The sequence below is a fragment of the Camelus dromedarius genome, chromosome 17 (assembly GCF_036321535.1).
Source record: "Camelus dromedarius isolate mCamDro1 chromosome 17, mCamDro1.pat, whole genome shotgun sequence".
NCBI lineage: Eukaryota > Metazoa > Chordata > Mammalia > Artiodactyla > Camelidae > Camelus > Camelus dromedarius.
The window spans coordinates 10,132,772-10,160,057 of NC_087452.1; the positions used below are offsets into that span (position 1 = coordinate 10,132,772).

A 27,286-nucleotide genomic window follows, 5' to 3' on the forward strand; every position below is an offset into this window, starting at 1 on the left:
TGGGGTAGTGGCTCCAAACTAACGTGTTGGTAAATTCTGTTTTCCATGGATTATCTTCACTGAGAATTGTCTTATTGACATAATATAAGACAATGGACCTTTCATCCATGAGAATCTCATGTTTTCAAGCTACACATAGAATTGTTGTATATGATAAAATCCATAGTTGACTTAGTGAAAGGAGTATTTTGAAAACAAAACAAGACACCATGGAAAAGTGTTTTCTGTTCTGAGGTGTCAGGAATTTCATACAAGAGGCTAGTGTGGGATTTATTTTTTCTGTATACAATAATATTTTGCATGCATTTCTTCCTCCTTCCTTCCAGCACATACTAACCTTACCATTGCCAGTATTTCTCATCAGGGAGTTAACATGCAGGCTGGGTATTAGGAAGTAATTAGGTTTCTTTATGTATTCTTAATTAATTTTTTATTTTATTTTTTAGTGTAGGTACTGGAGATTGAACCCAGGACCTTGAGCATGCTGAGCTGTACCCTCCCCGCAGCTGTTAGGAGGAAGGCAGGCGGTGCAGATCCTGGCTCTGGTGGGAACACGGACCAGGCGAGAGGCAGGCTGAGTGTGAGTGACGCCCATTCTGCAGGCGCCGCCTCCGCCCTGCTCTCCCATGGCTGCCACGCGGAAGTGCGGGCCCAGACTTGCTTGGTCGCCTGGTTTCTGAGGGTAGCTGGCTATCAGCATCTTCATGTGAAGTCTTCTGAGTCTTCTGAGTTTTTAATATTGGCAACCCATTCAGATTAAAAAAAGCAAACACCATGAAGACCTAATAAATTGCTTCAGTAGCCAGATTCAGCCCATGAGGCGCCACTTTTCAACCCAGTATTATGAAAAGTTGATTCATTTCATGGAGCGCAAAATCTCATGTCTTTCTTTCTGAAAAGTGACTGAGTAGGTAACGTACCAGTCAGAAATGTCCAAGTGGGAGGAAGGGCAGCAGCTTGCGCACAGGCATCATCCTACCCAGAAATGCCTTAGGAGAGTCATCTCCTCCCACCTAAAATCACCTAAAATCATGTCACAGCCATAGGTCGTCTCAGCTGTGCTGTAAGCAGTTTATTTCCCCTAACTTTGGCACTGATTACTAAGTTTGAAGATTAATACCAGAGAATTGCATAAATGTCAGTTTCCTGATGGTTGGTTTCATTTATTTATTAAGACTTCATTCTCTGTAATACAAACCACCCCAGATTAGGCCTCATGTTTATAGGTTCTGCCAGAATCGGTCATGCCATTAGTGAAAGCTGGCCTTTGTTGTTTCAAATGCTTAAAAACACCATGGAAATTATTAACTCCAAGAGCCTCAGAGGGGCCCTGGCAGCAGGCCACAGCTCATTCCTTCCTTCAACTCTTGTGTTTAGACCATTAAAGCAGGAATTTAATTAATTTTTTGATTAAGCAAAATCATTACAGATAATATTCAGGTAGGTTGTAAAGTGAGAAAGGGCTCTTTACTGAAACTTGCCCTATTTAAGATCAGAAAGTTGAAGGGATTAGCACCAAGGGGTGGGATTTTTCAGGTTCGGATCAGATTTGAATCTACCCCCAAATGGTAATCGACGCCAGAGTCATCATTATGAGAAGGCTGGTTGGGCCTTTGGAATTCGTCACTGTTGTCAGGCAGGAAGGTGATTCCATTTCACAGTAATTGAAGGTCGGATAGGATTCTTTCCCACCCCTGGGTCTGGGCCACAGTTGACAAGCTCCTTGTTTTCTTTGCTGAGGAAATGGAAGAGCCATCAGCGCAACCCTCTTCCAGCACGTCAATTTGGCACCTCAACAGGGTAACATTAGAAGCTCTGAATCAACACTTAGCGGGAAAGTGAAACCAGCTAGCAGTCAGTCCAGGGAACTGAGATAAGCCCTTCCTTATCTGGTGGCCCTGATAAAAGCTTCACCTGCGTTTAGTTTGATGCCTGTGAAGAAGGGCCCTTTGTGGTAGCTTTTTTGGAAGCCCACAGTTTTTCTCTGCTCCAGACACTTGCCAAATAAAATTTTATTTATTTACTTTTCAATGGCATGGAAGGATGCCCCTTTAACCTCTTTTGTTATCTTCTTTAAAAGAAAGTTTAGCATCCTGTGAAGAGAGAGCTGGAATGAGATGATCTGGGATGTTTCCCTGCTTCTCCGCCTACTTACCTTGCGCCCTTTAGGCAAGTAACGTCCTCTCAGGTAAATTGCGGGGAATAATAGTACCTGCCTTTTGGGGTTGTGGGGAGATTTGAGATACTGCAAAAATAAAGAGTTGAGCACAAACTACTTGGGTAAGTGCTTACTAGGTGCTTGTTTCTGTTATGAGTATGATTGTTATGAGCAGAACGTACAACCAGACAGTCCTGTTCAGTCATGGGGTTCGGCTTAGAACACACAGCAGAGTGGGCTAAGAGGGAGAAAGGACAAAGAGGCTGAATTTAAAAGCAGAACTTGACCTCTGGCTCAAACAGAAAAAAAGAAATAACAACAACCAAAAAAATACCTGGTGTGATTGATCCCCAAACCTCTGTTAATACTTGAATTTGAAAATATGCTGATGCTATGTGTTCCATCGTTCCCACCAAGTTCTCTCTAAAGGAGAAAATTAGACCTGGTTATTGCTACGTATATTGTATCATTCTGAAGCTTCTCCTCTTCTGTCTACCTCACACAGAACCCCTGGCAGGTTTAATACCAATGAAAATGTCATTCGCGGGCATAACAATAATTAAAAAGAGAGAAAACAGAAGAGGGAGCACAGTCTGCTGGCCCATAATATGTGGATCAGCCTGTTAATGTTTTCTGTGGTGTTTTCAGTGCTAATTTGCGTTTCAGTTTTAGAAAGTCGTTGTTTAGGTAATTCTGCTAAATCATTTAAATAACTTCTTATTTAATTCTTCTCTGAGCTTATTGGTCCAGGATCTAGAGTCTAACTTGTAAATTAGTGGATTTAAAACTTAAAATGATATCCAGAAAGAATCATTTAGCACCTGGCAGCACTCAGAGGGACTGGTGTAATGGTTTTTGAGACAAGCAATTCTCAAAGTGTGGTCTGCAGACCCCATTCAGGGGGTTGAGTCAAAACTATTTTCATAATAATATTAAGATGTGATTTGCCTTTTTCATTCTCATTATCTCATGAGCATGTGGTGGGATTTTTCCAGAGGCTATGGGATATGCAGCCTGACACAGAATTTGAGCTTGTATATTTTTATATTTTAACATTTTTCAAGTCTTACTTTTTAAGATGCTAAATGTTAGCTATAACCCACATTACAAAAGCTATCTGGGGTCTTCAATAAGTTGTAGGCATGTAAAGGGGTCCTGAGAGCATAAAGTTTGGGGGCTGCTGATTTAGGAGTTTGATGGTGACTGAGCCCATCTTGGGAATAATGAGCAGCCCTTCTCCATCTCTTCAGAAGACAGTCAGGAAGAATTGAGTTTAGATGACCGCAGGAGAAAGTAAAATGATCCGTTAAGCATTTCCTTCCTGTTTGTTCTGGGAGACCTATTAAATGCCGCGGTGAATTTCCTTCCCTGGCCCCAAGAAGACCCGCCATTAATTTAGTTGAGGCAGTCACCGGGGAGGGTCAGAGAGAGGAGCCCTGGGGAGCCCTGGAGAGCAGCACAGGCAGGTGGCCCCGCCGTGGGTTGTCACGTTTCTCACAGAGGTAGTGATAGTGGAGTTGGGTCCTCTGAGAAACAGTTCTGCGCACGGACTGCCCTCAACAATCCTGTCTTTGGAGTCACTCCGATATAGAAGGACACCCCAGAAGGGCTTTGTACTATTAGGTACCATGGTGTAAGCTCCCGCACTGTTGCAGCCTGTGCTTGAGGTGGTGACCCTGCGTGTCCACTGTCTGCCCCCTCAGATGGTGGTTGTATCATAAAGCGAGTGAGAAAGGTCAAAGAGAAAGCTCACTTCCTCCTGGTGGAATTCGTCCTCATTGTGCTGTAAATTGCCATTGCTCCCTCTTTCTCTTTTCTGGTTTGTCTTCCAGTCAATAGCCTGAGGTACCCCCTAGCCAGACCCTATGCTGAATGCTTTATGTACATGATCTCATTTAATCTATAGGCATTCTTGTAAGGAACTGGTTATTTTTGGTTAGTGTTCCCAGTGTACACTCAGGAAACCAGGACTCCATGTTTGCAGGTGTCCAGGTGCCACAGCTGAATGAGGCAGAACCAGGACTCACACCATTTTTGTGACTTCTGTTCTCTCCACTGCATCACTAGATCCGCAGTTTTATTGTGGGTTTGGAGTGGGAGAGGTGGATTGAAGAGAGGAGAGTACTGGGGCAAGAGGTAGCCTCAAGGGAAATAAAAGGCAGAGAGCGAGGAGGTGGAATGGATTAGTGGTTGTGAACAGGGATTCTGGTGTCAGACCGACTCGGTTTAAATTCTTGTCCTACCACTTGCTTTGATGTTTGACTTTGGGCAAGTTACTTAATCAATTTGTTATTCAGATTTTGAAAGTTAAGTGGAATTACTTTCAGAAAAGGTAGAGCCAAGGCAGGAAAGTTACACTTGTATAGGGTGATCTGGGTATATCTGTTCTGTATTGTTCTCAGTGTGGCACTCAGATATCCAAGATTAGGATGACGCATTTTCAAAAGGTGTGTTTCATCCTTTTTTCCCCCCAGAAAGTGCCACTTCTTTTTACAAAACGGTCATGTTTCCATAAAGAAGTGATTTTTTTTTAAGGGATGAGGTGGGAGAAGGCTGTGTATATGGGAAACACTCATCTGCTGGAAATAATGATCAAAAGGTACATTATCAGTTCATCCATACTAGCACAAATTCATGAAAAAATTGCAGCTGGTAAGACAACTGAGGTCATGTGTGAGGAATGAAAGGAAAAGTGTCTTGCTTGTTGAATAGGGCTCTGAGAAAGCATGTGGGGGGTCTTTCTTGATAAAAGAGTAAATCCCCTGGTCTTCATAAAACTGGCTGAATTCTGTTTCTCGCTACCGCTCACTCTGCCGCGGGACTGCAAACTGGGCTTTGTTTCTTAAGATGCGGTTTCCAAAGAGCTTCCAACTCCACATCTGCCTCTGAGTATTTGTAAATACTCAGGTTGGTGGGGTGGGAAAAACCTCACTAATATGGGAACTGCATTCACATTTGTAATTTTATATTTATTAATGACATTTTTTGCTCCAGGAAATATTAGGCAAACCTAAGGGTGAATCATATTGATTACTGCTTGTGGGCTGTTAGCTTTGGACAGTTTCTTGGAACCAGCCCATGTACCTCCATCTGTGGCAACTTGTAGTGGTTTTATATGTAATGTTCTCCCTCTAGTGGTCAGATTGGTTCTGTTTTTTGCTGTTTTTGTACAAATGGTCTCCAGAGTTGGTAAACCTTTCATTCAGGGGCACTGTGGATTTGGGATGGCTAGGGGGAGGGGATGAATAAGGGGTTGCGTACCTTTATTCCATAGGAAAAATTGTTCTGAAGTATTTGTCTGTTCCAATATCTAGCTTTTTAAAGAGGAGATGGCGATGGAGACTGACCTGCAGAAGGGAGGAGGGGTTCTGGAATGATCTCTCATCTTTTTACTTGGATTATTTTCTGAATTTCTTCTGCCTTTATTAATAATTATCTTGTTAATAACTCTCCCTCAAGTTCCTTTAGAAAAATCTTTATTATTTTTTAATTATATGAGCAATTAAATATATAGGGTAAAACTAGAAACTCTAAAAAATATGCCAAGTGTCTTTAGAAGCCCTTCATTCTGTGAATTCTGGTCTTCTTCCAAATCTGTGCCAGTAGGTAACTCCTATCAACAGTAAGTGTATCTTTCCAGACTTTTTTTCTAGGCTCTTATAAACATATTCTGCGTTTGTCTGTTGGTATTATTGAATACAGATGATTTATCTATTTATGCACACAGAAATCATACACAATGTGTTCAACTTATATTTGGTTTATATGAAACCAAATGGAATCATACTATAAAAACTAGTCATTGAATACATTTTGTGCACCCCATGAAAGTACTATATAGGTCTAGCTCTTTTTAAGATAGCTGAATTAATTAAATTCACTTATTTAAGCATTCTCCTGTTGATGAATATTTGGGTTATTTTCAATTTTTATTGTTAAAAAATGTTCCAGTAAACCTATTTGTAGCTCCTTGTGTCTCTGCCAGCTTGTGCAGGTATTTTTCTGTACGATAAATTCCTGGGAGTCTAACTGCTATATCAGAGCTTATGGTTATTTTAAATTGTGATCGGTATTGACAGCTCTCCAAAAAGGCTGTACCAATTTATATTTCCACACAGAGAGAGAGAGAGAGGGAGAGAGAGATCCTTAATCCTAACACGAATCTGAGAACAACTAAGGTAGCTCCATGTAGGAAAATTCTTCTGTAGGAGATGGATGAAGTCACTCTGAGGTCTTCATCTGGCCTTCGGCCCTGGAGCATGCCTTGCTCCCTGTGGCTGAAATACAACCCTGGGGTATGCTAAGTGGTCCAATTTTGATTGCAAGTGACTCCAGTCTGCAAAAGTGATTCACTGTTAATGAAATCAGGCTTGAGGAGTAAATGGTTTCCACTCCCCACCCCTGCCCACAATCCCCAGTGACCCCTTCACTGCATGTAATTACCATGTTATTTTTCTCCCTGTGGTTTGGTGATCTGGATCCCCTTTCTGAGCTAATAGTTCTGACCTTTCCTGTGTATGGCTTGGTCGGGGAGGCTTCAGACCTCATGGCCCCTGAAAGTTAAGAAATCATAGTCTGAAGGTCAGAAACCTTGCATGTACTCTAGTCTCATCAGCTGCTTCTTCCCCTCTTCCTACTCCATCTGATCTCAGAGCTGGTCCCTGGGCCACGCCTGGCTTGTTGTGTTAGAAGTACTTGGGGGAGCTGTCACGCATGCACTTTCCTGAGCCCTCCCCCAGAAGACTGAGTGAATGGGGCTAAAAGGAGGCCTGGGATGTGCTACTTCCCAGTGTCCCCATTCTCACCCCCTAAGCTCTGGGCCTCTTACCCCTTGCGAGATTTAGTTGCATTATCTGTAAGATGAGGACTTGATTTATATCATACTCTCCTTTAAGGGGGAGGAGGAGAGGAACGTTGTCAGGAAAATTCTGCCCGAGACTTTAGGTTAGAATTGCTCCAGGGAGTCACTGGCGTGTCCATCTTTGTGGAAACATTGGCGGATGCTGCTTCTGCTGTGGGCTGTGTTTCGTGGCTTCCTTCTGGAATGACATAAACCAGTTGGAAGGCAAGACTGAAAAAATGTGTGCATAGAACCGTGGTAGACCCCTCATTTTTACAATCTTTAAGGACCCTACACTCTTGAATTCTGTGACTGGGGTACCTGGTGAAGTAAACCCAAAGGCGAGGCCAGCTGCACGAATCTAAGCAGCAGCTTTTGCTTTACAGGCCTTTAGAGAACAGCAGCAGAAGGCTTTCCGTGGTACCGAAGCAGGAGGAGGAAAGCTGGTGTGTAGCCAGTGCTTTGTAAACGTTTATGAATGAAAAGAGAGCTAGATGACCTGAGTTTTTGGTATTAGCCAGAATTGAGGGTGTCAAGCCAGCCTGCTAGCGTCTTCTCGATGGTGTGTGGGCTTTTGGTTACCCTTGGCACATGCTTTCTTTGTTGGGACCTGTGGGTTTGGCAGTATAAACCTGGAGCTTTGGCACATTTATGTCCCATAATGTCTGTAAGACTCTTATAATTAAGTTGGCTTTGTGAGAAGGGATAAATTATTACTTACTGCCTTGTATGTCCTCAGAGTGGCACTATTTATAAATGAAAAAGCTGAAACTTCTGTTGGAGAATTCCAACTGAATTTCTTCTTAGTTTAAAAAAAAAAGTGTGAATAGCATTTGGTATCACCCTAGATATTTTGTGGGAGTGTTGGGGGAGGTGGGCAAGGTGTCTAACCAGCCACAAAAGTATAGATGTATTGGGGGAAAAAAAAGAAAGAAAAAAAAGAGAATCTTTATAAAGGAAAATAAATAAATAAATAAAGTGAAGAGATCCATTTGATCTCTATCCAGTAACAAATGCCTAATGAAACCTATGTCTTAAGTCATTTCAAATGATCGGTGCCAAAAAGTCTCCCTTGCTTGGAGCCTTATAAATCTCCTAAATTAAGAAAAGATCCCTATTTTTTATCTGGCATCATAATAAAAAAAAGAAACAAAAGCTATATATTCATTCATAGCAGAGCAAGAAAGAGGCTCCTAAATCTTATAAGATAAAGTCTAGGGTTGGAAGATGAGTAAGTTCTGGGGATCTAATGCACAGCACTGTGATTACAGTCAACGATACTGTCTTATATACGTCAATGTTGCTAGGAGACTAGATCTTAAATGTGCTCACCACAGAGAAGAACTGGTAATTCTGTGACGTGACGGAGGTGTCCGCAGGCACTATGGTGGTAGTCATACTGCAGTACACAGATGTGTCAAATCAACACATTGTGCATCTAAAATTATCAATGCTACATGTCACATATATCTCAATTTTTTAAAAAAGGTAGAAAGAGGGAGAAAAGCGTAGATCTAAAAGGTCCTGCAGGATGTTACCCATGTTTTTGAAGTGAACACAAAGTTAACATGAGGCACATTCATTTTCTACAACCTTCTCATGTTAAAATATACTCCACAAAATACTAAACATTAAGTATTAAAATTATTTAAAGATACACTCTAAAAAAATAGTAAAAACTAATTTAAACGGGAAGAATCATAAAAACTGATTTAAGTGGTAAAAACTTTTAAAAATTTTATTATTGTTTTTTTGGTGGGGGGGGGTGGTAATTAGGTTTACTTATGCATTTATTCTTGGAGGAAATACTGGGGATTGAACCCAGGACCTCATGTAGGCTAAGCGTGTGCTCTACCACTTGAGCTATACCATCCCTGCTAAGTGGGAAAAACTTTTAAAACACCAAGATGCCCTTAATGTGCCAGAAGAATCATTATTCTAAGCACCTCTGCGTTGTGGTAGGAGGTAGCTTGGGTTGAACCACAATGTCTATATGATTCAATCATATTTTCCTTTATGTCACCCCTCCTGTTAGCCTCTCTCATATGTTGTCATCAGAATGGCCAGAGCACGTGTCTGAGGTGGGGGAACATCTTTGGCAGGATGCCGAGGTGCTTTCTGGTAACAGCGCCAGCCCATGCGATGTTCTTTGTTGCTGCTTTTGAATACAGCACTTCAGAACAAGGTGTTCTCTTATGAGACTTTAAATTGGTTTTTGATGGTCAAATAATCAAAGAAGCATTCCTAAAGAGAAAGGCTGCATCACATCTGTCCCCTTACACTGGGAATATTGTATGGAAAACTCATTTTTATATATTTATGTATATATTTTATATATTTATATATATATGTGGAAGAAGACAAAAAAAGAAGCATCTTAGTGAGTTTTTTTAAGCATGTGCAATTTTGGGAAATAAACAAACCCTCCATATTTGTAGAAGTTGTGTGTGTGAGAGCCTTGGCCCTGCATGCTGTTTCTCTTGTAGTGTTTAGGAAATGGTGCCTCAGTACATCCAGTTGCATATCCCAGAAACTGCACTGTCATTCTTTTTTTTTTTAATTTTAATTTAAAAATTTTTTTAATTATTTATTTTTGTATATATATATTTTTTATTGAAGTCTAGTCCGTTTACAATGTTGTGTCACTTTCTGGTGTACAGCATAATGCTTCAGCCATACATGAACATACACATACTCATTTTCATATTTTTCACCATAAGTTACTACAAGATATTGAATATAGTTCCCTGTGCTATACAGTATGAACTTGTTTATCTATTTTATATATATTAGTTAGTATCTGCAATCTTGAACTCCCAGTTTATCCCTTCCCACCCTCTTCTTCCCCTGCAGTGTCATTGTTGACCTCTCCCTGTCTCTCATCTCTCACGTCTAGACCCTCTCCAGCTCCTGTCATTTCTACCTCCTAAATATCCCTCTAATCTATTTTCCCCCATCTTCAGTAGTCCAAACTGCATATCTCCCCTGGACAACTCTAAACCGTCTCCTAAGTGGTCCACCTGAATCCTCTCTCAGAACACCCCTCCGTCCTCCAACCCAAGTCACTTCTCCCCATTACAGCCATTTCTTTTTGAAATATAAGTAATTCTGCTCACACTCTGCCAGTGGCTTTCCATTTACTTTCAGGAAGAATATTATCTTAGTCAGCTCAGGCTGCTCTAACAAAACACCACAGACTGGGTGGCTTAAACAACAGGGATGTCTCACAGTTCCGGAGGCCGGGAAGCCCCAGGTCAGGGTGCCCGCTGGTCAGTGCCTGCTGAGGCTCTCTTCCTGGCTTAATGGACAGTCGTCTTCCCTCTGTGTGTTCACATGGCCTTTCTGTGGTGTGTGCAGGTGGAGAGGGAGAGATGTGGATAGAGAGGGAGGGGGGGAGGAAGAGGGAGAGAGGAAGAGAGGGAGACAGAGAGAGAGAAATTCCTCTACGTATAAGGGCACTAATTCCATCCTGAGTGTCCCCCCCTTTGACCTTGTCTAAACCTAATTACCTCCCAAAGGGCTCCACTTCTAAATACCATCACGTTGGGACTTAAGGCTTTGATGTATGAATTTTTTTTGGGTGGGGGCATATTCAGTCCGTAATAAACATAAACAATAATATGGTCTTTAGAACTTGGTGTTCCCAAAAGGATGAGACTCAAAAAGATGACATGCAGAAATCACATAGCACAAGGCAGCAAGTGGAAAGAGCAGCGTGAATGGTCAGAAGTTATCTGGGTCACGGCTTTATGTGGTTACAGTGTGTTGTGTCGTGATCCTCAAAGTGTGGTCCCCAGCTTAGCATCACCAGCATCACCTGGAAACTTCTTAGAAATGCAGATTTTCAAGCCCTATCCTAGATCTACTAAATCAAAGACTCTGGGATTTGGGCCAAGCAATCTGTGTTTTAATAAGTCCTCTGGATAATTCTGATTGGTGCTGAAATTTGGGAATACTAGTGAATGCTGTGCATTCTGCCCACACCCCTCTGAAGGAGTGAAGAAGTTATTCCTCCAGCTGCTCAGAGTGCTGTCAGCCCTCTCACCCGGGACCATGCCCCTTTCCAGAGGCAGGTGGCATCCAGTGACTGGCTGATGCAGAACTATTAAGGCTCTACTTCTCACCACAACTAGTAGAGGCAACCCTGCAAGACCACCTCGGCTTCAGAGCTCTTCGTGGGTTGGCTGTGGTCTTTGTTGAGATTTCATTACAGCCCAAGTTCTCCTTTGCCTGGTCTGCTTTCTTTCCTTCCTTTCCGCAGGTGTTAATCCCAACAGCACCCTCTCTTAATCTCCCTGACTCCGACCTTCCTGAATCTCCTCCCAAGGAACCTAAACACATGCCTCCCAGGGGAAGAGGGGCTTGTGTTGAGACTTGAAAGAAGGATGGGAAAGAAGTCATTAAGCAATGAAGGGAGGGGTGGAAGTGTTGGAGGTGGGAGATGTCCTGAGGGAGGAAAGCAGCTTGAGCAGAACTTACCCTGAGGCCTGATTAGGAAGTGGGGAGCTAGCAGATTAGTCTTTGAGCCATTCTTGATTTCCACCCTCGAAAGAGTTGAGAATGCATTCTGATGAGTGTACAACTGGGGGTGGTATGGAAGAGGTAGGCTTGTTACTGGAGAGAAAAAGGGGAAGAGGTTGTTTTCAAGAGATGGGGAAGGCAGGAGAAACAGACTGGCAAGCAAGCAAACACTTCCAAAATAAACTACAAAAGCAAACCCATTTTGCCTTGAGGGTAAAAGGAAGCCCTGACTAAGGGGCTTCAATTATGTTCAAATACAGGGTAGGAGAAATACGTCTTAGCTTTGTTTGGAAGCACTTTACTGTGTCCACCTACTATGCACAAATGCTTTGAGGTGATGGTAGGTTAGAAAAAGAAGACAGAAGTGGTCCAAGGGTGGAGGAGGGAGGGTGGAGTGTGGGCTGGTCAGAGGGGGACATGGTGAGCAGAGGCCGTGGGACATGTTGGGCTGCAGTTAGTTGCATCAGCACTTTGTAACTGGCTCCCCTTATAAACAGGAAGCGCTGAGTATGCCTGGACCAGACGACTCACCTAAGTTAGCAAAGCAGTACACAGCAGGGATGGTATTACAGCATATCGAGTAATTTGTATTCTCCCAGTTCAACCATGGAGATTTGGCAGTGAGGGCTGGGCTGGGCAGGTGGCTGCAGGGAGATGAATGACAAGGAGACAGCAAGCTGATGGAAGTGATGGCCAGCCAGCTAGCAGCAAACAGAAACAGGAGAAGGAGGGAAGGAAGGAAGAAGAGACAGGGAAATAAAATAAGGTGTATTGCTGGCTCTCTTGTTATTTTAGCTGCCTAGTAGCCATGTAAACAAGCAGGTAGGAGATGGAGTGTAAGAATGCCTTAACATCCAAAAAGAAAATCCAGAGTATTCTGCAAAGAAGGCAAGGGTAAGAACAGTTTAAAATCACACACACACACACACACACACACACACACACACACACACCCCATCTTTTCTGGGGGGGGGGTGTTTAACAGCGTTTTATTGGGAGTCCTGTAGAATTACAGAAGTATTTTAGTGATGTTAATTTACACAACTTCTACCGACCATCAGATCTTTCCTTAAAACAAGATGAAGAGTTATGATTTGGGTCATAAAATAGAACCATATAAAATTGCCAGTATCTGACCATTTTGGACACACTGAACTGGAAATTTCTGTAATATTCACTTTAATGCAAATGAGTGCTTATTTGCACACACACACATCTTCTAATGCTCCCTGAAGGCAAAGTTAAGCAACCTGCTTCTTTAAGCTTCTTGCAGAAGGAAACACCTTTGTAAAGGTAAGGGTGAGAGAGTGGCTTTTCAAGCTGGAGTCAGAGTGAGAAGATGAGTGAGAGATGAAGTGGAGAGGTAGACGGGGCCTTCAGGTCATATTGAGAAGTTTGGGCTCCATCCTGAGTGTGATGAGCAGTGACTGAAGGGTATAAAGGCAGACGATGCTCTGTGGGGGTGGTGAGGCTAGATGTAGAGAAGCTGCTGCAGGGAAGAAATGATGGAAGCATGGTATAAAACAATAATGGGGCAAAATGAAAAAGATTTGAGAGATGTGTAGGGCAGGGAATTTATAGCAGTTGGTGACTAGTTATGGGAAGGAGGAGGAAGAGTCACAGATGACTCGTAGCTTTGGGCAGTGAGGCAAAAAGTAATGCAGTTAACTGAGTAACAAATGTAAAAATAGCAAGGATTGTTATCCCAGGGAAATCCCAAATGTTATAAAGTAGAAGGGACCTCTGAGGATGTTCTTCAGATTCTGCTTATAATCTGGCTCTAATTAAATCATCAAAGACAGGTGTCCTTTTATTTAAATGACTAACAGACCTCCTTTGGGAGCTTATTCTATTACTTCCATGACACTTACCACCAAGAAAAACTTATTATATGGAATCTAAATGAATCTTGATGTAACCAAAGACAACCTCTGTAATAATACAACATGTGTGTGTTCTGTTCTGGGTAGCACAGTGCAAACCGAGAAATATGCCTGTAATGATAACTAAATTTATATAGTACTTTAATAAATCCATTATTTTATGTGAGTCCCATAAGAGCCTTGCTAGGGAAGTTAGTTTCCTCCCTTATAAGCGTTGAGGCCAGGACAGCTTGTGGGAGAGCCGCAGGCAATATGTAGAAATATTTAAAAGTTATAAATCAAGTTCGACAAAAATGTCTTCACAACCACAAGAATGGAAAACATGTATAAAGTTACGGCTTTAAATGACTGATGTTGGCAAAATATCAAATATGATTAATTTAGTTATCCTTGCTCATTCCTGGGCATCCAGCTGAGTTGGCAATGTTTGGATGAATGATAAAATCATGACTTTTGTGAGTCATACTTTTTTACATATTTATTACAAAAAATCAATTTTTCTTATCTTTATTTCAGTAAAATCATAAATTGTGCTGTTGTAAACAAGATTTTCACATAGTTGGTGTTCTGTTCACAAAGCTCCCAAGTGAGACCATCTTTTTTGAGTCAGTGTAGCTTTCTGACATTTTTTATTAATTTCAATTTGAGAAAGCTTTACTGTGCTGAGACAGAGTTGAAAATAAATCATGAAATTTACTTATCATGTCCAAACATTGTAATGGGATCATATCCAATGAATTATTGCAGAAAATGTTAATTTCATCACATAAACTACTCACTTACATTGTCATTTTAACTATCTCTTAAATGTAGTGTAATGAGAACCAAGCAGTGTGAACTAACCAATATCAAACTTCTAGACCCACACATCTACAAATTTAAAAGTGATATGAATTGCTTAATATTGCAACATATTTCTGTCTCCATGGGCAATTGTAATGAATACTGTGCTAACTCAGGAGCACCTCTGGAAACACAAACTCCATCAGAAAGAGAAGCAAGAAAGTTGATATTCACTACGACAAGGAAACTGTACCTTGTTATTTAAGAATTGCATTCATGCTGAGAGGAAGGATCTGATAGATTAATTCAGCTATGTTCTTACCAGACTAAGCACTCCTCCTCTCACTGCCCTCCGAGGCAGGGTCCACCTCTGACCGTGATAATGGCTGCAAAAAAAATCACAGCATTAGGCGCGGTCATGTTTTGCTTTGAGGACGTAAAGCAAGTGGAGAAGCATTTCCCTGGGACCTGAGAGTGTTTATTCCTGAGAGGAATGTTCAGAGTTACAGGTTACCAGTTTCCAAGTGAGAGGCACCTGTATCTTCTTCTTATGACAGCTTTATGGAGATGTAATTCACATAACATAAAACTCACCTCTTGGAAGTAGTTTTTAGTATATTTACCCTAAAATGAATCTCCGAACCCATTAGCAATCACTATACCTCCCTCTCCACCAGGCCCTGGCAACCATGAATCTACTTTATGTCTCTCTGGAATTGCCTACTCTGGACATTGCACATAAATGGGATCATACAACATGCGCCTGTTTGTGCTGGCTTCTTTCATTTAACGTAATATTTTCAAGGTTCATTCATGTTGTGGCAGGTGTCAGTACTTCATTCCTTTTTATTAATGGCTGAATAACATCGTGTGATATGGCTACTACATTTGTTTATTCATCCATCTGTCGACGGACACTTGGGTTGTGTCTGCTTTTGGCTGTTATGAATAATTCCATTATGGATGTTTACATACAAGTTTTTGTGGGACATGTTTTCATTTCTCTTGGGTCTATACCTAGGGATGGAGTTACTGGGACATGGCCTACTGTGTGTATAACGTTTTAAGGAACTAACCAAATGGCTCTACAAAGTAGATGTGCAGTTTTACAGCTTCACCAGCAGTTTATGAAGGTTCCAGTTTCTCCACATCCTTCTCAACACTGGTAAGTTGTCTTTTTGATTCTTTCTCTCTTAATGCATGTCATTGTTTAAACCCTCTACAAAAGTTAGCTCATTTGATCCTCCCAATAATGCTATATCCAGAAAAGGGGATTCAGAGTCAGACAGGTTCTGTAACTTGCTGAATACTAACACACTGGAGAGTAGCAGAGCTGTAATAAGGAATGTATTACACAAAGAAAACACTATTTGAACACTCAAGGGAATGAAAACAATTTAGGGAGATACCCTTTTTAATGAGATCTTTCTGAGATTCCATACCCCCTCCCCTTTTTAATGAGATCTTTCTGAGTTTATGATAAAATCCTCTGTTCTGTGCAAGTTAGTCTCCTATTGATATAGTTAATCCACTCTCTGCCTTATACTTTAGAGCTAGCCAGTATTGGGGCTTAATATTGGAAACCAGAGGGAGAAAGAAATAATCTCTGAATATTCCTCTCAATTAAGGCAAAATTTTCCATTTAGCCAAGAATAAAATCTATCAGCCACTGATAGTTTGTGAATATTAATTTGAAATTTAAAAAAATAATTTTTTTAAAAAGCAGATTTGAAAAGCTTTGTTCTCCAAGTATGATCTTTATTATTCTTGGGCCAAAACAGTTTCTGAAGTACACATTTCCAGATTCTTAGTGAAGTCAGTGGAAACTGAATTCAGAGCTATTTTCTATGAATGTCTTAATTCCATGAAGACACATGATACCTTTTAAAATTCTAATTTTACAGTAATTTATAATTATAAAATTTTATGTATTTTTTATATTAGGATAATAGTCAAGCAGTAGTATATCTTTTAATGTTTGCTCTCAAAAGTAGAAGTGTCAGCTTTCTTAGGAACACAGCAAGAAACTAAATGCGGTTAACTCAGTGCCTAGAAAAGACTTGGAACAGAGTCTTCAGCTCTTACTTTAGGAGTCTGATTTCCAGGATTTCATGCGATTTAAGAATGAACTTGTGCATAAGTACCAAACAATCCTAAGGGTCAGTGAGTTCTCTCTCTGGAAGAGACGCTGCTCTTGTCCTCACTGGAGTGTCTCTGATTCACAGACGGTGACACTCAGTAGGCAAAGGGCTGAAGAAGGAAGGCGTATCTGCAGAATCCAGCAGTGAGCCTCTCATTTGCCTTCTGATCATTTCCTTATTGCTTCTGAAAGAACTCAGTTACTAGAAAAGCTTGAGAGGAGGAGAAAGGCCATTTTATTTTATTATTTTTTAAAAATTTTTTTAAAAGTTTTTTTATTGAGTTATAGTCATTTTACAATTTGTGTCAAGTTCCAGTGTAGAGCACAATTTTTCAGTTATACATGAACATACATATATTCATTGTCACATTTTTTTTTCACTGTGAGCTACCACAAGATCTTGTATATATTTCCCTGTGCTATACAGTATAATCTTGTTTATCTAGTCTATATATGCCTGTAAGTTATCTACAAATTTTGAACTCCCAGTCTGTCCCTTCCCACCCCCCCCACCAGCAACCACAAGTTTGTATTCTATGTCTATGAGTCTGTTTCTGTTTTGTATTTATGTTTTTTTTTCTTTTTTTTAGATTCCACATATGAGCGATGTCATATGGTATTTTTCTTTCTCTTTCTGGCTTACTTCATTTAGAATGACATTCTCCAGGAACATCCATGTTGCTGCAAATGGCGGTCAGTTTTTATGGCTGAATAGTATTCCATTGTATAAATATACCACATCTTCTTTATCCAGTCATCTGTTGATGGACATTTAGGCTGCTTCCATGTCTTGGCTATTGTAAATAGTGCTGCTATGAACACTGAGGTGCAGGTGTCTTTTTGAAGTAGGGTTCCTTCTGGATATATGCCTAGGAGTGGGATTCCTGGGTCATATGATAAGTCTATTCCTAGTCTTTTGAGGAATCTCTGTACTGTTTTCCATAGTGGCTGCACCAAACTGCATTCCCACCGGCAGTGTAGGAGGGTTCCCTTTTCTCCACAGCCTCTCCAGCATTTGTCATTTGTGGACTTTTGAATGATGGGAGAAAGGCCATTTTAAAATGAGGGATACAAGCTGCATCAAAAAAAGCAGGACTGCTTCAGAGGAATCAAAGTTAGAGAGGAAGGTTGGCAGGGAGGAATGATTAGTGTGGGGGAAAATCTGTTCTGTTTTAGATGTTGCACATTTGTAGCTTGGGGCACTTTTCTGTGTACTCTAGTATCACCTATTCACATGGAGCCATTCCTGATAATGTTATGTGAACACGCAAACCCTAACATACTTATTATTTTAACAGCTTTGGTGAGCTGTAATTCACACACCATACATTTCTTTCACTTGCAGGGTACAACTATCCTACTTAGGGTATCAGACAGGAATAGAGTGTTATCTATATAGTATGGGTCCCTGTAACTTTTTTTTTTAGTTTTTTTTTAATGGGGGGAGGTAATTAGGTTTATATTTATTTATTTTTGTAATGTAGGCACTGGGAATTGAACCCAGGACCTCATGCATTCTAGGCATGCATTCAACCACTGAGCTGTACCCTCCCCACTTGGGTCCCTGTACTTTTAAAGTGCAGAATCTCCTGGTGGTAGAGTTTAAATGTACTAGAAAAGAAATTATAGGGCCTAAGAAATAATAAGGCCTAAAGTAATTACTTTAGCTTTGAAAAAGTCTAATAAACTTCCACAGTAAGTTTGTTTTTGCAACATCCTTGCTTTGAGGAGGGAAGTTAGAGGTCTTTGCCTCTCCAGAAGTTTAAATAGAATTACAAAACTTCCACTCCCTTTGGTGATGCTCATAGGGTTATTTTCATGTTGTTAATAAAAGAAGTGAGGCTCTTTGATGTTTTGAAGCATAACCTCACAAGCCTTGGAGTACAGCCAAATATATAGCAAAAATTTTATAGTTTGTTTCTTTTTATGATTTTTGCTTATATACATGGAAGTCATTCTCATGGTTAAATTTTTCACTATTGGTGGTAATTATTAGGGTTTTACCAGGTGATAATTAATCATGCCCTTTTCCTTGATTCGTGTTTAGAAACAAGTGAGAAATAAAACGCAGGAGTCAGACAGAAATGAAAATATAAGCTTTATTCCTGATAAAGCTGATTGGAAAGCAAGACTTAGGTATACAGACACAAGGCTTTCCTTGGATCATTGATGAGGTTTGGTGCTAGTACTAGAAAATTCAAAATAATAGTGGCATAAGTGAGGAAGGGACTATTTCTCACCTAAAAGTCCAGACATGTCAGATCAGGGCTGCTAGAGTAGTCCACATATACAGCCCCAGACTCCTTTCCATTTTTTGCATTTGCTGTGCATGGTTTCCTTTTCCAAGGTTTTTCTGGGGTCTAGTATGGACCAGCTCTAGTTATCATGTGTACATTCCAGCCAAGAGGAAAAAAGAGGGGTTAAGGGAAGGATATCTCCATTTAAGGACACATCATTTTCCATTATGTCCCACGAGCTACAACACAGTCACTTAGCCACATCTAAGTAGGAAAAGTGAGTATTCTGGGCTGCCATGTAGCCAGCTAAAACCTGAGAATTCTCTGATAGAAGGGGAGTGAGAGTAACTGCTGGACGACCTGCCGTCTCTGCCACATTCCTGAGTTAAACTTACACAGCCAGGCAGCAGTAGAAGCTAGACCACCACTGGCGTCCCCTCTAGTGAGGGGCAAGCTGCTTACCACAGAGCAGAGACTCACCTCGAGGGTAAGCTGCTTGGAAGAGGGGAACCCAAAGAGGGCTGAGCCCAACATGCTCCATCCCTTCTCATTCTCTTCCACTGAGAGGTCAGACGTGTTTCTCCTATACACTTCCTTCCTCACTCACATCTGGCTTTTCTAAGGGACAATACAGTGAACTGTCATAAGGCAGGAACGCAGCACATGATTTGGCACCGCAATAACAAGGTTTCCTGAATTTCCTGTCTTCTAGCCTTTCTTTGTCTTCACAATCCACTAGATTAAGAAATCTTCCTGAATAGTCATAAGAGAGTTCTTCTTCTGGCAGAATGTCTCTGGCTGCAAAAAGTGCCAACTTTGGTACCATCGAATCAATTCGGACAGGAATCATCAACAGATTTGGCTCACAAGAGTGGTTAAGGAATCTTCCAATATTTCCTATAGAGGTAGGATCAATAAATGTTTCCATTACCTGCCCATTACAGACATGTTCCCTGATGGCTATGATGTAATTCGAATCGTGTATTGTTTGTAACTGAACTCTTCTCTGTACTTCAGAGAACCCTAAAACCTCGCCAGCATATTCACAGACAAACCGTCCTTTTGGTATAAAGTCCAAGGTGCGAAGTCCCCAGCCTTTCTGATCCGTCTTGAACACCTGGAGGTGGAACTGCAGACCCCGCTGGACCACTCTGTTCCTGCAGCGGTCACTGCACCGACACAGGACATTGCATTCGAAAACGGGCTCAGCATACTTTGCTTCCGATCCTGCATCTCGGAGGCATAAATCATCATCATAGTTCTTCTCACGACGGAGGCAGGAACAAGTACCAGGGAGGCAGGGGGTTTTGAGACAAATGCATCCGGGAAAGGTTATTTGAGTGGGATCAATGTCTGCTCCAGGTCCGGCTACATGGTCAGGAGTATACTACAAAAATAGAAATACTGTAAGTCAGCACCGCATGCCATATACTTCATCTGTATTTCAGCAGCTTTTGGCTGAGACACTTCTTAATTCTAACAAATGGAACAAGACAAAAATGACAGGATACATTAAAATATTTTCTAAAAATATCTCCCTCCAATTTGAAAAATAAATTCTTAGATTTAAAATTTGGTGGTTTCCTTTTAGGTATTGGAGTAACAGTAAGAAAAATTTATATACTTTTCCTCTTGTCAGATAACTGAAAATTTTGTAACCCATTTTGTTTCCCTCTTAGCTTTAGATGTCAGGACAATCAGTGATGAATTTCATTTTCAAATGAAGTTAAGTGTCTTCTCCTTGGCTTTTGACCTCTTATCTGATTATACAAATGCATATGTGTTTTTATCATGAGTTACCTCAGATCCTTTTTGGGAATAAGAAAGTCATAAATGACAAATCAATGAAAAATGGCCTTTGGGAGAGAGTCTTCCGTTGATTTTTTTTTACAGAATTTTTTAATTTGAAGATTATCTAAATTTTTATTCTCTCATGTTTTTAAAAAATGCTGCTACCTGATAGTTCTGTTTGAGTCTTCACAATGTTAAAAGCAGAAATTTGGCAAAAAAAAAAACCTTGCAGACAGAATTCTAAAACTTGTATTTATTACATATATTAATAGATACTTAAATTTATTGTAGATATACTATATACATGTAAAGAAATCCTGTTCTTATTAAATGAGAAAGGGATAATACCAAAAGGTTTCTCTGTCTTTTAAAGATACCTGTATTTTCAAAATGTCACATTAACAAAATCTTATGAAAAGTAAGTCCTAAGTCTAAAAAATCTATGTTATTTCCTGACCTCTGGTTATTTCCTCACTGGAAAAATAAAGCACATTCTCATACCCTGAAGATTAAACTCTCTCTCTTGCTTATATGGAACCTAATTCATTTATTTACACTCGCTTTGTTCCAAAAAAGGATTTAATGAGGCTTACAGAGAGGTAAGAGAAATGAAAAATAGGTAAGGTGAAGGGAAAAATAAGATCCAACTAGTTGAGCGAGCTTAGCCACACTGAATGTGTAGCAGAAGTGGATCTGGCTCTGCCTGAGAGCAGCCACATCTAAGTGGTTAATATGATTACATGAAGGGCTTGCACTCTCTGCAAGGAGCAATCTCACTGCTTAGAGGCGCTGACTTTTTCCAACATGGAGACGGGAGAGAAACTTCACCAAAGAGTCTGTCTAAACCGTTCTCTTCCAGGAAAGAGTTTCACTGGCTGTTTTTCACTTCGTTCATCCTGCCCCTCAGTAAAGGCTGTTGGCATGCTGCTGCAGTGAGTCAGTACGAGCAGTTCTGAAAGAGACCAGTCACAGAGCTTTGCTACAGAGATAGATTTTAGTGCATTTAGAGGAGCCTTTGAGCTGCGTATCTCCATTAATACTGTGTCTCCAGGCCAAACTTCAGGAAAAATACTGAGCAGCGGGTAGTTGTACTCCCTGTGGCGGCCTCGGTGGAGCTATGCAGTTAGGTGCAAAATCCTGTACTTTTAAAAACGCTGAGCTGGGGGGAAGGAATGACATTCTCCTGTGAAAGATGAGGATGGTGAGTGGGCGTACCTGCGGGGGAAGACCAATACTGCTTAAAAGGTGATTTGGGGGTGGACAGCAGAAATAGCTTCTCCTGTTTGTGTCAGTTCTTACAGCTTTAGCTTAGCAGAGATGTCCTAAAAGGATAAAGGATGGCTTGGTAAATGATGCTCCATCAGTCAAATTCCATGACTGCTGTCTTATATGGAAACTACTTCCAGATTTTAAGAGGCAACGTTGAAATGGTTACGGAGACATTTTAAGTACTTGCAAAATGAAGATTTTACTATCACTTTGTTAAACTTTTCATGAAGAATTCTTTTCAATTGATTTGTTCTTAAAGGTGCATATATTTTTAATGTACTACAGAAATCACTAAATTCTAAGGTGATTTTTTTTTTTAATGCTGAAAACATCTTTTAAAATCAAGTCTGACTTAACTACAGTTTTCTAACCAGGAGAGCATATTATTCCTTGTTGAACTTATTTGCATATGGATAAGTACTTTTTGGAAAAAATACTATTATTTGCTTATTTTTACTTATACATTTAAAATAAGATTTTGGAGAATCTAGCAATACATTTTTTAAAATTCTGCAATTTAAACTTTTTGCACAATCTAAGATCCTTTAAAGGCCTAGATTACAAATGGTAGCTGACTCCAAATAAGCTGAAAATACTTTCCGAAGGATAACAGAGACTTCTAGATAAACTTCCTGTTTAAATAGAATATATATATATATATATATATTTCCCTTTATGGATGTAATCATTGACCCTGATACTGATAATCATCACAAATTATTTTATCTCCATATGTTTCCATTTTCTCCTCGATAAAAGGTTGGTTAAATGCCATTACAGGATATTTTACCTGATTTAGAAAAATTGGCTATACTCAAGAAGTCTTTTGAAAACGGTAGTCTAGTTGAACATATCATTATGTAATTATCCATCTTTTCAGGTATCTGACTACATATTGAAAAGTTATTCTTTTCAGAAATAAACTGGTATCATTGGTCTGACATTTTATTCAAATATTTATAAGCCATGCAAATTGAAATTTTGAGTATCAGAAAGCTAATAATGTTAAATGTGTTACAAACTGGGAATGAGCTGACATGAGTTTAAATGCTCCCAATTTGTAACACTCTTTCCATAGTCTGTACCCTACTCCCTGGGACACAGCCCAGGACCAAACTGATCCAAAAGGGTGTCACCCTGAGGGTTTTTGTGCTTACCCTAAGCCAAGGAGAGACCAGAGCTTGTGGGATGTGGCCATACAGGACATATGTTTTTATGCATGCAGCATCCATTCTTTTTTTTCTGATAAAAGCACCTTGAGTCTTCCCAGGGGAACCCCGCTCACTATTGTCTTAATGCTTTGGATGGGGGTCCAGGTTGGGCAGGGGCCTAAACCTGGCTAATCAGAATATCACTTGCTCTTTTCAATAGTATTTGGTTCACGGATGGACATAGGACCTAAGCTAGATCAGTGGGATATAGTTCTGGGACTCCTGCTGAAACAACTAGGGAGGAGGCATTCTTTCTCCACTGGGGTGCTAAGCTGTAGTGTATCCACCAGGCCTCCCAAGTTCTACTGCACACGTAAGGCCTGAGTGTGCGACCGGGGATGTGAAGTGGGGAGATGGGAGACAGAAACATCTGATGACACCTTGAGAGTTCTTTGATCCAGACACACCTACAGTTACCACCCCTGGATTTTGCTGTTATGTGAGGCAATTACTTCCTTTTTTTTTTTTGGCCTGAGTCCGATTGTGTTGCATTTATGTTTCCCACAAACAAATGAGTCTTGACTGACAGACCCAGGGTGGAAGCTGAGAAATGGTTCCAGGAAATGGCTGGAAAATTTAGTCAAAGATAGAAATGGCTAATGAGCAATGAGGTCTCCAACTGGGAGGTGAGAATAGAGCAAAGTGTGCAGGAGGCCAGACAGAAAAACTGTGACCGTGTCCTGGAACCCTGGGCAAGCAGGTGAGAACTTCTTAATGCAGAGCATGGGATGTCCTAGAGGAGACACATACAGGACCAGGCTCTTGTTAGCACTGTGACTCACAGCAGGTGAGTTACTAATCTTTGGGTTAGAACTGTAAAACAAGGCCAAAACCTGTATCTGAGGCAGGGAAGATTCTTAAGAGATTTAATTAACGTAACACTGTACTGTGTCAGCCACTTTATACTTTTAAAATAGTTACTTCCTTAAATTATTCTAGATATTATTTGTAGACTTCATATTTAAAACATCATCTATTTCTGGCACATTACTTAAGCTTTCTAAATATTCTCTTTCTGTCTATCTTACAGGTTGCTGTGAAGGAAAAAATGAGAGGAAACCATGGAAAGAGCTGACTCCAGTGGCTGGCACATAAGTGTTCAGAATGAATTACACAGGCTGTCTAGTAGGGTGGTGGAAAAATCACGTTATGGAGTTAAACTTTCCAGGTTTAAACATACTCAAACCAAAATTATGTCTGGGAAACCATATGATTATATTCCTACCTCCATTACTTATCCATCTTGGGGGGGGGGGGGAACCAAGAGCTGACCCAGAAGATTGCTTTCATTCATCAGTAAACACTGCCTTATTGCCTATTGTATGCACATGCTGGGATTTAGAAAGAACCACTGAGAAAAACACAAAAGAGGACATGCAGAACGGGATTTTTTACCTTTCTGTGGTTGTTGCCATAACATACATTTTACTTTTTCCTGGTATGTATTGTAGTGCAAAATCGATCACACAAGAGTTGGCAATAAATAAAAAACTAACTGATCAGTGCAAAATGCATTAGAAACCAGATACTTGAAGAACTGGGTAGAGATTTCAACTTTTTTTGACAGAAAACTGGAATTTTTTTTTAATCAACGGTCACCCGAGAAGCCAAAATGTAAACAGGAGACATCCTCATACACAATTTCTCCCTTCTCTGGACTAGACCTGCACTTACTAACAGTATGAACTTTGGGGTCTAAGTGGCAGAGATTGTAGGGTTCTCTAGCTGTACTAATGTGTAGGTCTTACCTTTCCAACAAATGTACGTCTCAAGGAAAGGCATGGGCATGAGGTTTGGGGTGTGGACTGGTGGTGGGGGCTGGGGTCCTATCCATAGTACTAGGCACAGAGCACATAGCTCAGGAAATATTATTTGACTTTTAGTCTTAATATGAACAGTCTTAATAACTTTTGATTGGAAAACTTGACTTTTCTGAGTCACATTCTGTATCGAAGCCCCAGAAACTGAAACGTGACACCTCACAATATTCTGGGCTTAAAACCTAGGCCTTGATTCTGAATTTTAAGGAAGTGCTATGAAAGTCCTCACTCCTTTTTTGGTTGTTTTGCAACACCAGCTACAAGAATCTTTGTACTTGGCCTGTAGCCCCACGGGTTTGTTTTTGCTCCAAGCAGCTATTAGGAGACTGTGAGCCAGATAATTCCTGTCAAGGCCAAGTTGAGATCTTAAAAAGGATATTTTAAGCTGGTTTCAGAAACCTGAGAAAATGCCTAGATCCAACTCTTATTTCAGGAAAATCAGTTTATTTTCTACTTGGCTTTCAACACCGATGGCATTATGATGTGGTTGATTCCAATCTGAACATTTGAATGTTCTTTTTGCCTTTTCCAACAGTACTGCAAAGTAAACTAGATAAAATAATTCCTACCTTGAGTTTCCTTATGTGTGCATATGTCTGTGAAGGCAGGGTTTGGGGCAACCAAGCTATTTTGACCTTTTGTAAGAATGGTTTTGTGCTCCACAAATATATGGAAGCAAACTAGTTGAAGGCACTTTTCGGCTCATAATTTAAATGTTTCAAGGATGTTTTATCTTCTTGGTAAAACTATAAGCTCTTTAAGGAAGGGATCTTGTCTTCTTTCTGTAACTCTACCCAGAGCTGTGAATACAGCCAGGATGCTAGAATACTATGGGATTGAGTCTTAGCCTCCTGATTTCCATCAACTGTAGGTATAAGGACCAGTCACAACGCTTCCTCCATCACCACCTGCCTCTTTTGTAGCAACCAAGTGCTTTCTATCTGCTCTTGTAAGCTCAAGGGCAGGAATTATACTGTCACCGTTTTATCTTCTATACCTAGCCTAACACTGTGCCAGGCACATTTTAGGCACCCAATTATTTGTTGAAGAAAGAGAACGTATGTTTTTGACCAGGCATCCAGCAATGTTTGGTCTTGAACACGCTTTTAGGGATCAGTGTTTTAATATGGTGCTAGCCAACTGTATTATTAACCATAAACTGCCTGATGTACTTTGAGGAAAAATAACCATTTCTGACATTAATATCTTGCTCTTCCCTTTGAAAACATCTACTGAATTTTTTATCTTACTTGATTCTCACAACGTGCCTAGGAAGGACAGATGGAGTTTGATAATGATAATGGATGCGAAAAGGGCTATAAATTTTTAATTATTTTCATTGTGCAGATGAAAAATCTCAGGCTGTGAGAAGTGGCTAAGGTGGCTGAGCCCTGAACATAGCTCTCCTACCACCGAGTCCAGTGCTCCTTTCCGCTCCAACATCCTGATTTTTTTGTTTTTTGTTTTGTCATTTCTTGTTCCTTAGGCAGGCCAAGCTCAGAGGGGTGAGAAAGTTGGAGGAGAAAGGACTTTGAGGTAATAACTGTAGTGAACATTTATTGAGTTCTTTCAGCAACAGGAACTGTATTTTACTTGTAATTCTCAAAGCAGTCTGGAGAGAGGTACTATTATTTTAACTGCACAGGGGAGGACTCTAAGGCTTAGCTGAGGCTAGTTGATATTTGCCAGAACGCTCACATGAGGGAAACCTCAACTAAGTCTGACTCTAGGGGCTGAGTTTTTCATCATGTCACCAGGCTAAGATCCGTTAATAGGTCCCATGCCTTATTTTAGAGACACCTGAGACCAGAGAGGCAAGTGATTTGTCCTGGATCTCAGCGAGTTCTGGGGACAGAACCAGGACAAAGAACAAGATTCTCACGCCTCTTTCCAAGGGACCTCACGAAACCTCTGGTTTTGCCTTCAAGGAAATAACTGCTAGTTAAGGGCAGAAAAGAGAATACTCAAAGTTAAGGTCACTGCGGAACGCTAAGATAAAGATCGAAATCTGTGAATTTAAGAGTTATGCTCGAGCGCAAACAGCTGTGCAACTAGGTAAGAAAAAAGGTCGGGAAGTCTGGAACAACGTGACGCACGATAATCAACCGCGGATCTACGACCACGTAACCTAACCTCGCAACCACCTAGCCCCACACTCCCCCAGGAAGGACACCAGCCCCGCCCTCGGGGCTGCGCGCGCAGCGACCGCGACCGCGACCGCCCAGCCCCGCCTCGTGCAAAACGGCGCCGGCCACGACCCCTCCGGGGCCGCGCGCAGCCTCCGGGCCGGCCGAGCCCCGCCCCCTACCTGGAAGGGCTCTGGCCCCGCCTCTGGGGGCCACGCGCTCACAGGCAGATTCTCCAGGCCGCGCGCGACATCTAGCTGCTCTGTCAGGGGCTCAGGCTCCTCCTCAGTCGCTGCCATCCCGCAGGGCCACCTCTCCACGGCTTTAGTGTACGTTTCTCCCCGACGCGAGGCGCCTACCGCCTAGACTATCTTGAGCCTCGCAGAGGAAGCTGGGAGTCGTGGGTCCTGGGGCCCCACTGCCTCATGGGAGTCTTAGTTTTTCTCTCACAAGTGGCCTGTGAGGGCGTCTGCTCCCTCGACCCTCAGCGTTTCTTGACTTTTCGGT

General features: G+C 41.0%; 1 protein-coding gene and 1 long non-coding RNA gene across 3 annotated transcripts; one reads left to right on the forward strand and one right to left on the reverse strand.

The window, feature by feature from the left end:
- LOC135323336 (uncharacterized) lies at positions 1 to 24,332 on the forward strand. Of its 2 annotated transcripts, none has more exons than XR_010384793.1 (5): positions 1 to 2,188; positions 15,207 to 15,350; positions 16,916 to 19,467; positions 19,580 to 19,968; positions 23,864 to 24,332. It is a non-coding gene; the product is annotated as an uncharacterized LOC135323336 (long non-coding RNA). The 2 variants fall into 2 exon arrangements; XR_010384792.1 differs by lacking the exon at positions 23,864 to 24,332 and having other exon boundaries at positions 1 to 1,800; positions 2,081 to 2,188; positions 19,580 to 19,686.
- LOC105093158 (histone-lysine N-methyltransferase SETMAR) lies at positions 18,407 to 27,170 on the reverse strand. The gene is made up of 2 exons (XM_031470766.2): positions 26,962 to 27,170; positions 18,407 to 19,949 (listed from the first exon to the last, which is right to left on the reverse strand). The coding sequence occupies exons 1-2, from the start codon at positions 27,076 to 27,078 to the stop codon at positions 19,146 to 19,148; spliced, it is 921 nt and encodes a 306-aa protein (XP_031326626.2). The 5' UTR covers positions 27,079 to 27,170; the 3' UTR covers positions 18,407 to 19,145.
- Between the last annotated feature and the right edge of the window lie 116 nt (positions 27,171 to 27,286).